Source organism: Echinops telfairi, unplaced genomic scaffold, assembly GCF_000313985.2.
Source record: "Echinops telfairi isolate 266 unplaced genomic scaffold, ASM31398v2 ScPeMD7_5592;HRSCAF=6446, whole genome shotgun sequence".
NCBI classification, from domain to species: domain Eukaryota; kingdom Metazoa; phylum Chordata; class Mammalia; order Afrosoricida; family Tenrecidae; genus Echinops; species Echinops telfairi.
Genome location: NW_022109491.1, coordinates 48,606,219 through 48,620,744, shown reverse-complemented (window position 1 = coordinate 48,620,744; position 14,526 = coordinate 48,606,219). Strand labels below are relative to the sequence as shown.

At 48.6% G+C, this 14,526-nt stretch overlaps 1 protein-coding gene and 1 pseudogene across 1 annotated transcript; both read right to left on the bottom strand.

The window, feature by feature from the left end:
* The window catches only part of LOC101661600, a 12,744-nt pseudogene extending 10,403 nt beyond the window's left edge, over nt 1-2,341 (bottom strand).
* Nucleotides 2,342-3,255: 914 nt separating this feature from the next.
* On the bottom strand, nt 3,256-12,479 carry PAX1 (paired box 1). The gene is made up of 5 exons (XM_004716945.1): nt 12,212-12,479; nt 11,143-11,772; nt 9,297-9,439; nt 8,354-8,576; nt 3,256-3,347 (listed from the first exon to the last, which is right to left on the bottom strand). The coding sequence occupies exons 1-5, from the start codon at nt 12,477-12,479 to the stop codon at nt 3,256-3,258; spliced, it is 1,356 nt and encodes a 451-aa protein (XP_004717002.1).
* Nucleotides 12,480-14,526: the final 2,047 nt, after the last annotated feature.

Below are 14,526 nucleotides of genomic sequence, written 5' to 3'. Positions count from 1 at the left end.
TTGGAGTTAGGTACTTTTTAAACTTTTCCCTATACTAAAAAGAAAAAAAATTTGTTTTTTAAAAATTTATGGCAAGAGTTAGTGCTCTTTGGGGGATAATTCTTCCTCAAAGTATTCTCCTTCCAGGATATCCTGTAATTTTACTCTATGTCCCCCAGACCTCCAGAGAGCCACATGCACAAAGGGAAAAAATGGCAATATTCTAATAAGTTCTTAAATATCTACAACATCAACCGCAATAAGCCTCCTCTACTATTTGTGCACAACTGGTCAAATCATTTCCAGAGACGTGGAGCAATACTGATTCTGTCTCCTACAGATCAGCTCATAATGTACATATTCCATACACTTCACTGCGAGGTCACGGGCCTCAGTCACAGTACATCCCAGCCATGGTACTAGGGTCCTAAGCAGTTCTGGTGGCATAAGGTCAGTGGCTCAAGCACATCAGCTGCTCAGCAGCAGGAAGATGAGCTCTCTGCTCCCGTAAATATTCACAACCTCAGAAACCCACAGAAGCAGATCGACTCTGCCCTATGGAGTCACCGTGAGTTGGAATAGACACATGGACGTGAGCGTCAAGGTGATTTTACTGTGGTACTTCTATAGCCTACAGCCTCAAGAAAAGTGTGTTCTGTGTTCTCCACCAGGAAATTCTAGTGCATGCTGCCACTGTAACTACAAACAAAGCCCATCCTCTGGGGATGCTCTTCCAGAGCCATGTAACTCTGCAAGTCCTACCTCCAGCCATGGGATGGAGGGGCCACATGGGACAGGTTTGTAAAGAGTTTTGCCTTGAAAACGCATTTAAAATATAGGACTTTTCTATTTATCCTGAGTTGCATTGCCTGCTCTTCTCTCCTTTAACCCTGGTTGGGCCAAACACGGACTAAGTGGAATGTTTCAGGGCAATGAGGACAAAGACATTTCAGAGAGAGAGTTGGTTGCCTGGGTCCTCATTTCTTCAGAAAGGGGTGAGATGCCTTCCTCCTACCCAAATCCTGTTGATGAAAAGATGATGGGCTGTATACGGTTCATGTAAGCACATGGAGACAGGCTTGGAGGTGTGGGGCGGAACACCGAGGGCCTGGGAGCTTTGCTTTTTTTGTCGTTCTTTATTCCTGTTATTATTGTGGCCAGTTTCTCCATGTGGCGGACAGGCTGGAAAGGGTAGGGAGCCCAGGTTCTCAAAGGGAAGATGTCAATCCCGGCTTTCTCATGAGACAATGGGACCCCATTTTCAAACCCAACGCCTATACTTCAGACCTTACAATATGGCCCAGAGGAAATAACCATTTCTAGCCCCTAATCTTCTAATTTATAAAATAGGGTATCACTTTTTTTAATGTAGACTTTGAAAAGCTGGGAAGAAAATCTCTATGTTAAAAAACAAGGAAATATTCCCTTGTGACTAATACTTTCAACAGATACTATTACCAAGAGATGTAATGAAAGTAATTTCTGCTCTACTGCTAATAAAAACAATAACTTCATTTTAAAATTCCCTTCCATCAAACTTTTCAATGGATGATTAGAGCAAACCAGAGAGAAAAATCAAAACTATTCGCTAGCGTCCTCTTAGATTTGGTAGCCTGAGATCATTCTCTTTGGGTTTCAGAATGTTAAGCATACTGGGAAGTACCCCAGAGACTGCTTACTGCCTTTCGTCCATTTTACTCCTCTAAGAATTAGCTTGATTTTAGGATGAAATCTGCATATTGCCTCTCTACCTTAATCCTTGAGATTGTGGGCCTACCGGTGGAGGAACCTCACTCAGACTGCCCCTGCCCTTGGCTGTCTTGCTGAGAGACAGGGCTAGCCCATGGCAAATGCCCCCCAGCCCCCATTTTACTTTCTCATTCACCTCTTGCCCAATTGGGTTGTAAACAAGCAAACCAATCAAATCATTTCCTTTTAATGACAAGCATCCTGATGAAAACGTGGAGAGTGGAGCGAAGGCAAACAACATTCAAAATATAGACATGATAGCCCCTGCTCACCTCTACCAAGGGTACTTAGACCTCTCTTCTAGTCCACGTGTAACAGTTTAGATGACTCTTACCAGGGACATGTTTATGTCTCAAAAATTGCCCTTTTTTATCCAGAGTCCTACCACCACTGCACTGGAACTTGTAAGCATTTAACAGCTATTGTGTACTGTATGGCTCTCAGAGATACTTCTCAAGGTTTTTCCTGCCCACCCCACCCCCCCATCCTACCCCCTACCCTCCCCTACACACACACACCTTGCAAACCATAAATTTAAATATACCTTTGTACCCAGAAGCAGTTTGGGATTTTCATCAATAAACATGTTGACCCTGAACACCAAGACAGTCATGATGCCCTTGTCACTTGTCATAATCCCTGTGTTGGGGGCAAGGAGCCACTTCAAGATCCTGTGGTTTTCTAACTACTAAAAACACCATTGCTCTAGGGGACCCAGCCCTTTCCTGGAGTACCCCCCTCCCCGTTAGGTGACATCAGCACTGGGAAAACAAAGAGAAGCCCCAACCTTGAATAATGAGAAAATACAGATTTCCAGACAATATACTAGGTGGGGGGAGTCACGAAGTTGGGAGTTCATTGGGTTTTTGTGAGAAATCATTAGGATAAAACTGAAAGGCTGTGGCTGCTTTATCCACGACCACCGTGTAAGGCCAGATCACTTGAAGCTGAGAGGAAGGGGAAGGAGGGAGGGACACTGAGTTGCAGCTGCTGAAGGAATTGTCTGGGGCCTTTAAACGGGGGAAGAGTTAGGTTGTCTGTGGACTGCAGCTTTTGTAGATGAAAGCCACAGACAGGAGTAGGCGGAGGGAATCATGTCCACACACCAGAGAAAAGAGAGGGGCCAAGAAACAAACATAAGGACAGGGGTGGGGCAGGGGGGGCTGTAAAAAGAAGTGGGAGAAAGGAGAGGAAAACAGAGAAGGAAGAGGAGGCAGAGTAAGAGGGCGGGAAGAGAAAGACAGCTAGCAAGAGAGAACGAGCAGACAAAGTGGAGAAAGGAAAAGGGACAAAAAGAGGCTACCAGGAAGGCCACGTCAAAACCCCAAAGTTCCGAAAAGGACTAGAAATAGGGCCACTAAAGGAAGCCTGGTGGCCAGCTAGGCCAGCGTACAAGACTACCCCAGAGCCAGTGGGCTGGCTGCAGAGTTGTGTCCAGGTCTTCTTGGGTCCTGCTTGAGCGCCCTGCTCTGTCCGTCTGTCGGTCCACCTCCTCCAGGCTTGACCGGGGCTTGGGGCAAGCTGCTCCTAGGCAGTGGAGGCCGGGATGGGTAGTCCCTGGAAGCTCCCAAGGGCACCAGAGGCCTTGGTTCCCGGGCTGGGCCGCTTCTGGTCTGCCGCTGAGAAGAAAGCACAAAGATGTGGGGTCATCCACCAGCACTGGGAGAGACCCTGGATCCCCAGTGCCAGCCAAAATGGAAACAACTACAGCATCAGCAGCTTCAGGCTGGGCAGTGAGCACACTAGAAACAAGGGTTCTGGGGAGAGCAGGGCCCGATCTCTCCAAGAGCCCGGCGGCTCTTCAGACCACTCTTTCCCTCCCCCAGAAGGCTGGCCTTGCATTGCTGCACATCTGGTGGGGGCCATTTCACCAGAGCCCCCTGATGCCCCACAGGAAGCAACTCCCTTTGCTGTCCCATTTCCCCAATTCACACCCCACCCCTCCACCCCACAGCATAAAGGAGATGAAAGGCAGACAGGCACTGTCTAGTGACCTTTCTGGGATAGGGAGGGAGTAAGGGGAACTGGGGACTGGGAGAAGGGCAATGGAGGGTTGGGGAGGATGGACCAGGTCTTCAGATCAGACGTTAGAGGCAGACAATGTGGAGTGGCAACCCAGGAGACTGTCCTGCCACCTCTACCTATCCTAGTTGTGCCCCCCCCAGAGCTGCTGCCAGGGGACACCAATTGCAGTTTGACGACTAGAAAACTGGACATGACACCACCCTTGTACAACCTCTGTTGTCCCTGGTGGCTTGGATTTTTCTGCACAAGGAAAACAAGTTTGCTTATACCTAAAGGGGCCTATTTCCGTTTTCTTTTCTTTCAAACAAGTTGTTTAAAAGGAAGCTTGGAATCTCTGTATATGGGGTAAAGGTAGCTAGCTACCTATCCATCCATCTGTTTTCTGGAACTACTTTGCCCCAACTGTAGCCTACACCTTGTGCTTGCTTGATAAGAACTGTGTATGCAGTTTCTCTCTCCTTGCGTCTGTCTGTCTGTCTATGTCTCTCATACACACACACACACACACACACACACACACACACACACACACCTAGTTGAAAGAATGTCCAAGAGGGAAGAAGTTTCAGACAGACAGGCTAACCTGCATCCCTCTAGCTCTCTTTTATAAACACAGTTGTGACAGCCCAGCACAAGAACTTTCCTCATTTTTTTCTTTCCATCCTTATGCACACATCAAGGTGAGGACCTGTTTAGAAAATATTTCTTGGCATTTGTTGGTTGTCTTAGAGACAAGCAAAAAAAACAAACAAAAACCAAATCCTTGAAAAATAAGCACGGAGAGTCAGGTAGGTGACTGCATCCCAAACTGCAGGGGCAAATCCAGCTTCCAGGTTTAGCTTTGGACCTAGCCAGTGTCTCCCAAAGGGTCTCTTCTTCCCTCCTTTTTCAACGCTGAGAACCCCGGAATGGAGAATGTGGAGGGCTGGGTCCACTAGGGATTCCGTGGGTTCATTTAAACTCTGGAGGCAGGAATAGAAACATGAGTTTTAAAATATTGGGACATAATTTGTCTGCATTTTATAATATAATAATTATAATTTTCAAGACAGCGGGTGCTCTCTAGGTTTGGGAAGATAGCAGGAGCTTGAAAGCACCTAGGTCAAGTTGTGGCACACAACCTTCATTTGGAAGATCCCTCAAGAATGAATTCACAGATAAAGGTAACGAATTCATTCTTTTAACAAAACAACTCCCCTTCCCTCAAAAAAAAACACAAAAAACAACCCGATTGATATATCAAACCAAACTCACTGCAATGACTTACTCATAGCAAGCCCACGGTGGGTTTCCAGACTGAGTAGAAAGCCCAGTCTTTCTCCTGAGGAGTTGCTGGTGGTTCTGAACTGCCCACCATGTGGATCACAGTAACTCCTAACCACTGTACCACCAGAGCTTCTTGCCTATATACAATATCTCATAAATTCTATTTCTGAATCATTAGTCTAGCCAAGAAGCCTTTAAAAGAGGTGTTGGTGGCTTGTGAAAGCATTCTGTACTTTGAAGGGACCTGGTGGATGTGTCACCCCTTGGGGAACGGGAATCCATGGGTTTGACTTGGCTATGAAGGGCATTCTGATGGGTATGGAGCTTCCTTGAATGACAGCCCCTCAAAGGGTCGTTCAAGTGAAGTGTTCCTATTTTTCACGCTGATCCCATAACTAAAGTTTCCTTTCCAGGGATGTGAGATGTAAGTCATCTTTTTATGCCTATGTAATAGGGAGCCCACATTCACGACTATTTATCAAGATAAAATTAAGAAATTGTAATGCATATTTTGATACTTGTTTAGGCTTCCCTTGCAGTTGCCATTGAGATGTTTGTTTACAGGGAGATTGATAACACATTGTTATGTGCCCTCCAGCAGATCCTGGCTCATAAATAGTGGCCCTACAAGACAAGGTGGAACTTCTGCTTGATTGTCATCTTTAAGGGAACAGAGCACTAGGTCTCCTTCAGCGCTACTGGTAGCTTCAAACCTGGAGACCTTTCAGGAAGCTCTCAGCCAGTGTGCTCTGTGCTCCCTCAGTTGCCCTTATTCTCTTTCCAGTTCTCTATTCATATACAGGATGATCAAAAGGAAATGCCATGCTTCTTTGTAAATGCTATTCCTACCATTCTTAGGAATTGAACAATTAATGACAGTAAATTGTCTCCTCTTAAGTAATAATTAGAATGGCCAAGGTAGATTCAAATCATTTAGGGTGATTTGGTTTGGGTGGTGGTAGTGTTTTTTTTTTAAAACAAAAAGTCAAGTATATAATTCTCACCCTGTGAAAAATGGCAGCTAACATATGATTGTTTTTATGTTCCAGGTCAAAGAAATATATATATATGCCAGCTTGAGAAATTATTTTTTTAATGATGAGGCTGCGTGATTGAATGCTCCTTTTGCCTGCACCTTTAAAGAACCATGAGTATCAGCAATTGTTTTATGATCAGTGTTTCTAATCATTGACAGTGAAGTGTGATATTTTATAATATAAGTGGTAAAGGTGATAAAGAAGTCAGAGCCATTACATAGACTTTCTGAGGGAACAATATCTTTTAATAAAATCAACCAGTCTAAATGTTGAAAACTCTTCCCTGAACTAACTAGTATTAGTTTAGAATCCAGAACCGTATGGTTTAACTTTGGACTATTATCTACGCTTTATAGCTGTTTCTAATTAGATCGGAACACCCCAGGACAGAGTAAGTTCTACTGGAAATTACCTCAGAAGAGATACTATCCTTATGCAAATTCTCCCTTTCTTTTGGACTAATCAGGGGAAATCAATCATATTTGTGGATATACTTTTCTAATTAAAATAAACCTGCTTAGTTAAAGGATTTGTTGATGAATGTAATAAAGTAAATTTTATTTCAACTTCTAATTTGACTTATAACCTAGTGTATTGAGAAGATTAGAGACCAATGGCAAGAAAGCTATATATTCACCCTGACACTCACTATCTGTTCTTACATTTAAAGCATACAGGAGTTTTAGTTACTAATATTAAAGAAGTTATTTTACTTAGATTTTCCTGTTATTGAATGGGTTCTAGTATCCTGTGATTTAAATGAAATTTTAATTTAAATCATAAAACAGTCCTAATTCTCAATTTTTATAAATATTTTGTACTTGAATTTGCCTGTAATTAAGCAAGTGAACATTACCCTAATATCTCGGATGTTTGTTCTGAAAGAGGAAACATGGCATCCTTTCTCATCTTAATCCTTTCTCTCTTTCCTAGATATTGTCGCCATGGCTCACTGTGCCTCACAGAAACGGCTCAACTACTTGCAAGTTGCACTTTTTGCCTGGATTTCATTTACCCTCTGTCTCTGCCTGTCCTATTGCCACCTGTCCCCCACCCCCAACACACACACACACACACACACACACACACACACACACACTGCCAGATGTGAGCCACATCAACGAGTAAAGGGCCTGTTGTAATATGGGCACATACATCCATTCCATACTGTGCCCTGTTCCCCTTTCTGAAAAGGCTGAAGGTGCCCTGGGATGACACCCTTCTTTTCCATGGTCTTTGCAAACTGCTGGCCCATCCAAATTTAAATATAGTCAGATTGAAGGTAATGAAGCCTACTCAGCTCCTTTTTCCAATTACAAAAATAAGGACATACGGAAGGACAAACTTTTCTCAAGATAAAGGAAAACTCAGAAATCAAAGGTCAGTGTAAGAAATCAAACTCTCATGCAGCTGACTGTCAGTGAAGTACTTCAGACCTGCTAGTTGGTTTATTGGGGAGCAGATTTATTGAAGATGAGACTTAAGAAGAAGAGAGAGAGATCACCTGGCTATATGTCCCATACATGAATGAACGGACAAAAGGAAGGAAGGAAGGTCTGGGACCATCCAGATTTCAAAAGAGCCTGAACTTGGGGCCACAGGACTGAATTGCTCTCTGCTTTTCTACAGGCAGCGTTTTTGTTTTTAAATGAATCCAAGGAGAGACCAGGGTTTGAAGGCATCACTCCGTAGACCACAGAAAAGCTAAGCTGGAGGGTGCCTTCAAGATTTCTTATGGACAGAGAGAGAAACTGAGGTCCAAAGAGAAACAATAACCAGGCTGAGGCATAAACCTACCCACTGCCACCAAGTCAATTTCTGCTCTAGGGCGAAGCAGAGTTGCTGCTTTGGGTTTTGGCAGCTGTAAATCTTCGCCAGAGGACGTAAAACCTAATCTTTCTTCCATGCAGTCGCGACTAGGCACAAAAAGCTAGATCCAAACGCAGAAGTCCTGTTTTCCAGCCTGACCCTCTTTCTCTTCTCTTCATACACTCCGGAGCCCTCTTGTGAGACGGGAAATAGACCTAGGGTCCCACCCAACCTCGGTGTATCTTTGTAGAAACATAGGCATATGTTTCTGAACATATGGTTAGAAATTAACCTACTACATGCATAGCATTTAACTGAGGGGATAATATCAACCATCACCCTGGTTGGGGGTATTTATGGCTCTATATCCCACATCCACACTTCTCTCCTCTTCCTTTCTTCCGTGATCACTTCTCAGGCTCAAGCCCACCTCCCTGCCCCCTTCCTGGCCATCAGGGCATCCAGCCCACCCCTGCCCGACCCCTCACCTTCTCGGCTGGGATGCTTGAACGTCATTGCTGCAGCGAGCTCCCCACTGTGCATGGCCACACTGGCCCCAGAGGGTGCCAGCGGGTGGCCCTGCGCAGGTGGCCAAGGCGGACCTGGGGCGAGGTAAGCGCCACCTGATGCGCTGTACACACCGTGCTGGTTGGACGCTGGGTAGGTGCAGGCCGGAACGAAGCTGCCCACCCCTGAGAGGCTTGCGGCAGACTAAGGGTAGAGGGGACAGATAGTCAGCCAAAGGCTTCCCAGGTTGTCTCCCTCCCTGGCCTCTCCAGCACACACAATTCCAGAAGTGAGGAATCCTCCTTTCCCCCAAACTGTCTCCATCAATTACTTTCGCTTGAGGCCTGGCTTCTAATGGTATTAATTGGAGCTCTTTTTTTATTTTTTATTTTTAATACACGCTAATTGTTATAGTTACACACACACACACACACACACACACACACACACACACTGCCAGCAAGTCATCATGACTATGAAACTAATTTACAGTGTATAGGGCTTCTGAGATGGTAAATCTTTTTCAGAGTAGATAACTTTCTCCCACTGGGCAACTAACTAGTGGGTTTGAACTACTGACATTGCTGTAAGCCTAACCACAGCTAATGCCACAGCAGAGCTTTATAATTGTTATGTGGAACCGGTAATTTTAAATCCACTCTAATTGTAATAATAACTGCAATACTAGCCATGGGAACAAGGAATTCGCTTTGGGTTTACAGAAAGTGAAAGGCATCTTGGCCAAAGGCAAATGAAGGCCCCTCCAAAAGCACACAAACCAGCGAGCTAGAGAAAAGAGAAACACTTCGAGGGCACACACTGTTATGCTCAATCAACTTTGTCGATTTCCCTGTCTGTCTCCCTGGCCTCTTCTATCTGTTCTGCTTTTTTAGTTAAAGGATAAGTTTCCTACTGCTCAGTTACCTGAGGATATTTAATATCCGCCTCCAAGGCAGGTTTCTCAAGCCCATTCACTGCTTGGGTGGCCGGGAAGGTGGTACGATTCACGCTGGCCCAGTCTTCCATCTTGTGGGAGTAGGCTGTGCCTTCGCTCCCAGCCAGGGCCCCTGCTGGGGCACATGATAGAGTAGAAGGGTTATGGGACCTCGCCCGCCAAGACGTACACAAGCACCTACAATCACCTAGCTCTTGTCCGAAGCCGGCCAGTGAAGGATTCCTCAACATCTAAAGGTGGTCACACTCTAAGATGTCGCAGAGGGGGGGTGAGTGATCCACAGATCGCAGTGTTTCGCTTTTGCTCCTAGCCTGACTATGGGGAGGAGAGTTTGCCCAGCCTCCTCATTCTTCACAGCCCTGGCCCTGCTGCTTCCCCTGAATTCGATTGTCTATCCAGAGGCTGGCTGAAACTCAGCTACCCAGCAGACACAGTCCCTGGAAAGGGTTGCTGGGTCCCAGTTCCATATTCACAGCAGTCGCCTAAGAATTACTGGGAGGCATAGGGATTCAATGATGATCGTTCTCCCTGTTCCTAAGTGTGTGTTTAAGTAGAATTTGTAGGTATGAGGGAACAGGTGCATACGATTCTTATTTATCCTTACTTTAGTACGAAAAGGGGTTCTAAACCTTTTCAACTATTTTAAAACTGCATGAGCAGCAAAATAAAGGGGACTTTGATGAGAAATTTATTGAGAGGAGAGGTTAGCTCATTTCAAAGTCAGGACAAAAGTGTAGCATTAAAGGGCAAATACCCGTTGCCACTATGTTCAACGTTCATGACCTTTTGACACATAGGTTTTGCAAAGCCTCAATAGCATCTGGAGGTCCAAGCGACAATCCTGCTCCAAACTACCTTTGGAACACACCAGTCCCTCTCAAAGCTGCATCAAACGCCTCAGCAATGTCCCAGCGAAGCTTTGACCCCAGCGTAGTCTGAACGTGTGAAGCCCCAGAAGCTCTCTGACTGTTGTCGAAGCTTACCGATTGCAGCATCTCTCCCGTGGTCCTTACTATCTCCTGAGCTACAGATAATTCTGCCTCTTATCCTTCTAGAAGCCCTCTATCCCCAATCAGCTGCAGGAAGTAAAAGTTAGTACCTAGAAACAAGAAACCCGGCTTAGGTCCACATGTCTCACCTGAGCACAGAGGTTGTCCCAAAACCTCCAGCACCACACTACTGCCGCCAGGACCACCGCCACGGCACCACCACCACGAGAAAGAGCACCAATAGGGTGCCGAATTCCAATTGCATGCAAAGAACAAACCCTTGTGAGCTCTCACCCCAGATGCCCATGGGGCCATCAATCAGGTTCCTACTTCAGGTCCCTAAGAATCTAGGCCTGCTGAAAATCCAGGCCACTCTAGGTTAGACTGGCCACAGGGCACCTTTCTTTGTCACTCCAAAGGCTGACTGAGCCTGGAACGGACATGGATGGAACCCTTTGGAGGTTCAGTGAGGCATCCAGAAAGCTAAAGGGGTTGAAGAATTCCAGGAGCCGTTTGTTTGCCTTAGATTTGTCGATAGGGGTTTGCATACTTTTTGCAAGAATAAAAAGGGGCAATTTCAGGCCTCTGAATTTGTGGTCTGCGATTGCTCTTCCATTGGGAAATATTTTCCATATTTGTCATAAAAAGTTCAAGATGTCCGAGGACTCCCACAGAAGGCCGGCGCCCCTGGTGCTTCCCCTGCTAGCCTTGAACCCCCCTCTGAGCCAGAACAGGAATCACCCCCCCCCGCCCCCACTCTCACTCCTGCCAGCTGATGGCTGCCCCTTCCTGGCAGGCCACCAGGACAGGGGCCTCCACGACTGACCTGTTTGCTCCATAAATGTCCGGATGCCCAGGATGTTGCTGACCGAGTGCGCCGAGGGCCAAGAACGGGGGATGCTGACGTGGCCTGTGGAGCCTGAGACTCCAGGGTGACTGCCCATTTTAGTGCCCGTGGGAGACACGGGGCTGGGGTAGGGATACTGGTAAATATGGTTGTAGGGCAGCGCTGGCTGAGGTGGCGCCTGCTTGCTCGCTTCGAAGGGACCCGGCTGCGCAAGGCTACCGATCTTATTTCTCAGGATGCGGCTGATGGAGCTCACTGAAGGTACATTGTACTTGTCACAGACGCCATCGGCCAGCAACCGGTCGCGGATTTCCCAGGCAAAGATGCCAGGATCACCTTGCTTGTAGTCCCTGATGTGCTTGACCACGTTCGGGGTGGTGACGCGAGGTTTGCTGCCCCCAATAGCTCCTGGTAGGATGGAGCCGGTCTCGTTGTAGCGCGCCAAGATCTTGCTCACGCAGCCATGGGACACGCGCAGCTGCCGGCTTATGTCACAGGGTCGGATACCCAGCTGAGCCAATTCTACGATGCGCAAACGGATGGCGTTGGGCAGAGGACGGCCATTGACGAAGACGCCTCCCAGCTGGTTCACTTCGCCGTAAGTCTGTTCTGCGGACGGGCCCGGCGAGAGCGAGAAGACGGGGAGAAAAATCACTGGTGGGTTAGCTAAGCGTGGCCGCGCTGCCCCAGGGACGGCCTGCGGGCCCGTGGCCAAAGGAGACCAGGCGACCTGCGCATCCCCGCGGATCCCCAGTCGGTTTGGCGCCCAGGGTTCCAACCGCTTGGGAAGAGTTCTGGGAGTAAGAGTAACCAGCCATAAGGGCTGCCAAGAAAGGCCCTGTGCCCTCCAGCCCTCTTTGCCTTTTTGTCCTTACTACTTGGGACACTCTTGGAGGTCGCGCCGAATTGGGCCCCGAAGGCTGGGGAGTTTGGCAGACCACAGGACTGGGTGGCCCACAGGAAACAGGCGAAAGGGAAAGGAGCGCGAGGACAGGACCCACTACAGCAGCCCAGCCCACCCGCGCCCTGCCCGCTGCCCGCCCCTTACCCATGGTGCGTTGGCCAGCCGGCTGCCTGGCGCCGGGACGCCGGGGGCTGGGCCCGCCGCGGTCCGTCAGAGCTTGGGCGTCCCGGCTGCCTGAGAGGCATAGAGGGAGGGCGAGGGCGAGCGGGAGCCCAGAGCCCCGGAGGCTTGGGCGAGGGCTGGAGAGGCGCGGAGAGCCGCCGCCTCGCGCGCCACCACGCGCGACCTCACCAGCCGCCCGCTCCCAGGACACCCTCCACGTCCGCGACCCCAGGTCCAGAGTGAACTTCATTCAATTGGGAGAAATTCGTCTGATCGGGAAGCTGCGAAGTTCAGGGATCAATTTGACGTGTCCTACACGTCAATCTCCGCAGTCACGCAGGAGACACACTAGTTGGCAGCCCATTGGTTCCCGTCACTGCGCCCGGGCGTCCTCCCCACCTCCGCGCCCCCACCGGTCCTGAAACTCTACTCGCTTTTGCCCTGCGGTGTTGCCTTCTTCCACCATTCTTGGGAACCTCTCCCCTTTGTACATAAACAGCCTTCCCAGACCCAGTTGAACTTGGAACCTTCCATTCCCTCTGCCCCTCGCAGTCCCCTCCCTCTCCTGTTACGGGCATGATGGAGAAATCACTTCAAGTGGTTAGTATTATGTTGGTGCCAGTAGCCGCTGCTCCGCAGGAGAAAGACGAGGCTTGCTATTGCTACAAGGAGGGACAGTCTGGGAAAGTCACAAGGGCAAAATCTACTGTGGTCGTTATGAGTCCGAAATGAGCCCACGGCAGTGAGCTTGGCTTAGTACTAGTACTAGCACCAGTTTAGGTGTGTTACCACCTCACCACCATCACCACTCTTAGAAAGATCAGAGAAGAGTAATTGTTCATACCAAGTGCTTGGTGTGACCTAGCCGCCTTGATGCCATTCCTGGATTCAGTGCAGGCACATGAGTGAGTGGCAAGGGTAGTGAAGAGATGCTGGCCAGTAGAGCCAAAAGGGTTCCAAAGCATGGCAGGATCCATTCCAGACTGTCTCCTTACGGCCAGGCTGCCCATCTGAATTCATTTATCTCCAAGAAGTGACAAAGCGCAGACCCAAAAGGGATACTGACTTGCTGGCCCCAGGGACTGGAATCTGAAGCCCTCCCTACACAGGCAGGGAGTCCAGGTATTGTCTGGAAGCCCCTCTAATGGCTTTAGGCCAGAAGGGCTGTCCCTTTCTCCCAGGTCCCCAAACCCAGCACCCCTCTAGTGCCTAGTCCGGAAGGAGGATTGTCTTACATGTCCTGAAGCGCCAGCCTCCAGGGGTCTTTGACAAACCACAGAATGGTTCTTTCCCCTTCATTTAAGTGGGAGGTTGCAAAATCTGAAGTCTGACCCTGGCTTTCACTGCCAAACCTTCCACACAACCTCCTTCCCTAGTCTGCATTAAAGGAGCCATGGTGGTGCGCTGGCTTAAGCATACCCACCAGCCACTCTGAGGGAGAAAGATGAAGCTGTCTGTTCCCATAAAAATGTTTAGCCTCTTAAATCAAAGGGGCAGTTCACTCTCTTTTACAGCAAAGCTAAGAATCGACGTGAACTTGGCTGCAATGGGGTGCCTTTTTTTTTTTTTAATCAGAGTTCAGTTCTGGACCCTTCCGGCACTCAGTGTCAAACGACGGGCGGAAATCGGGGAAAACCAAGTGGAAAGAGGGAAGTTTTGCGCCCTTATTGGTTTGAGGAGGCGTCCAGCGGCTCGCGTCCCGGAATTCCCAGCTGAAACTGCAAAGAAAGACTTCTAGCAACCGCTAGCTCCCCAGGACTTTCCTCTGGAAGCGGGAAGAATATTCTCATCCAAAGGCCAGCTCCCGGCGTCTGCTTGAAAACGGCGCTCCGTGCCAGTTCAGTAATGCCCCAGAGGAGCACATGGATCGAATCCGCGCAGCTGGGAAGCAGGGGCGCCCCAAACCTTGACCCTCTGCTCTGCCCCCTAACCAGTCTGTGCGACCCTGTCAAGGAACAGGAGCTGAATCGTAAATCTTGGGAGTTCGGGAGGCTGTTCCGAGCTGGCGCAGGAGCCACGGACAAATCTTTCCCTTTAAAAAGGAAGAGCCGTTTCCCAAAAAAACCCCCAAACGGTGGGGGCTCTCCTGCAGCACGGAGTCCACCATGAGACGCCTCGCTCCGTGGGTGCCGGGAAAGCTTCAGGGGAACCTGAGTGAGGTTTGGGGGCTGGGAGACTGGGGAGGAAACCCTGCTGAGGTTAGGGAATCTGTTTCAAAAGATGGGGCCTGCCCAAGTTCCCGCGCACGGATTAGATCAAAGGGGACCGGTCCGAGACCGGAGCCCGCAGAAGGTGCA

Coding starts and splice junctions, on each gene's coding strand:
- PAX1 (XM_004716945.1), bottom strand. CDS start 12,479: ATGAAGTTCACTCTGGACCTGGGGTCGCGGACGTGGAGGGTGTCCTGG. Junction 11,773..12,211: donor GGCTGGCCAACGCACCATGG/GTAAGGGGCGGG, acceptor GCCCGTCCGCAG/AACAGACTTACGGCGAAGTG. Junction 3,348..8,353: donor CAAGCATCCCAGCCGAGAAG/GTGAGGGGTCGG, acceptor CTTTCTTCTCAG/CGGCAGACCAGAAGCGGCCC.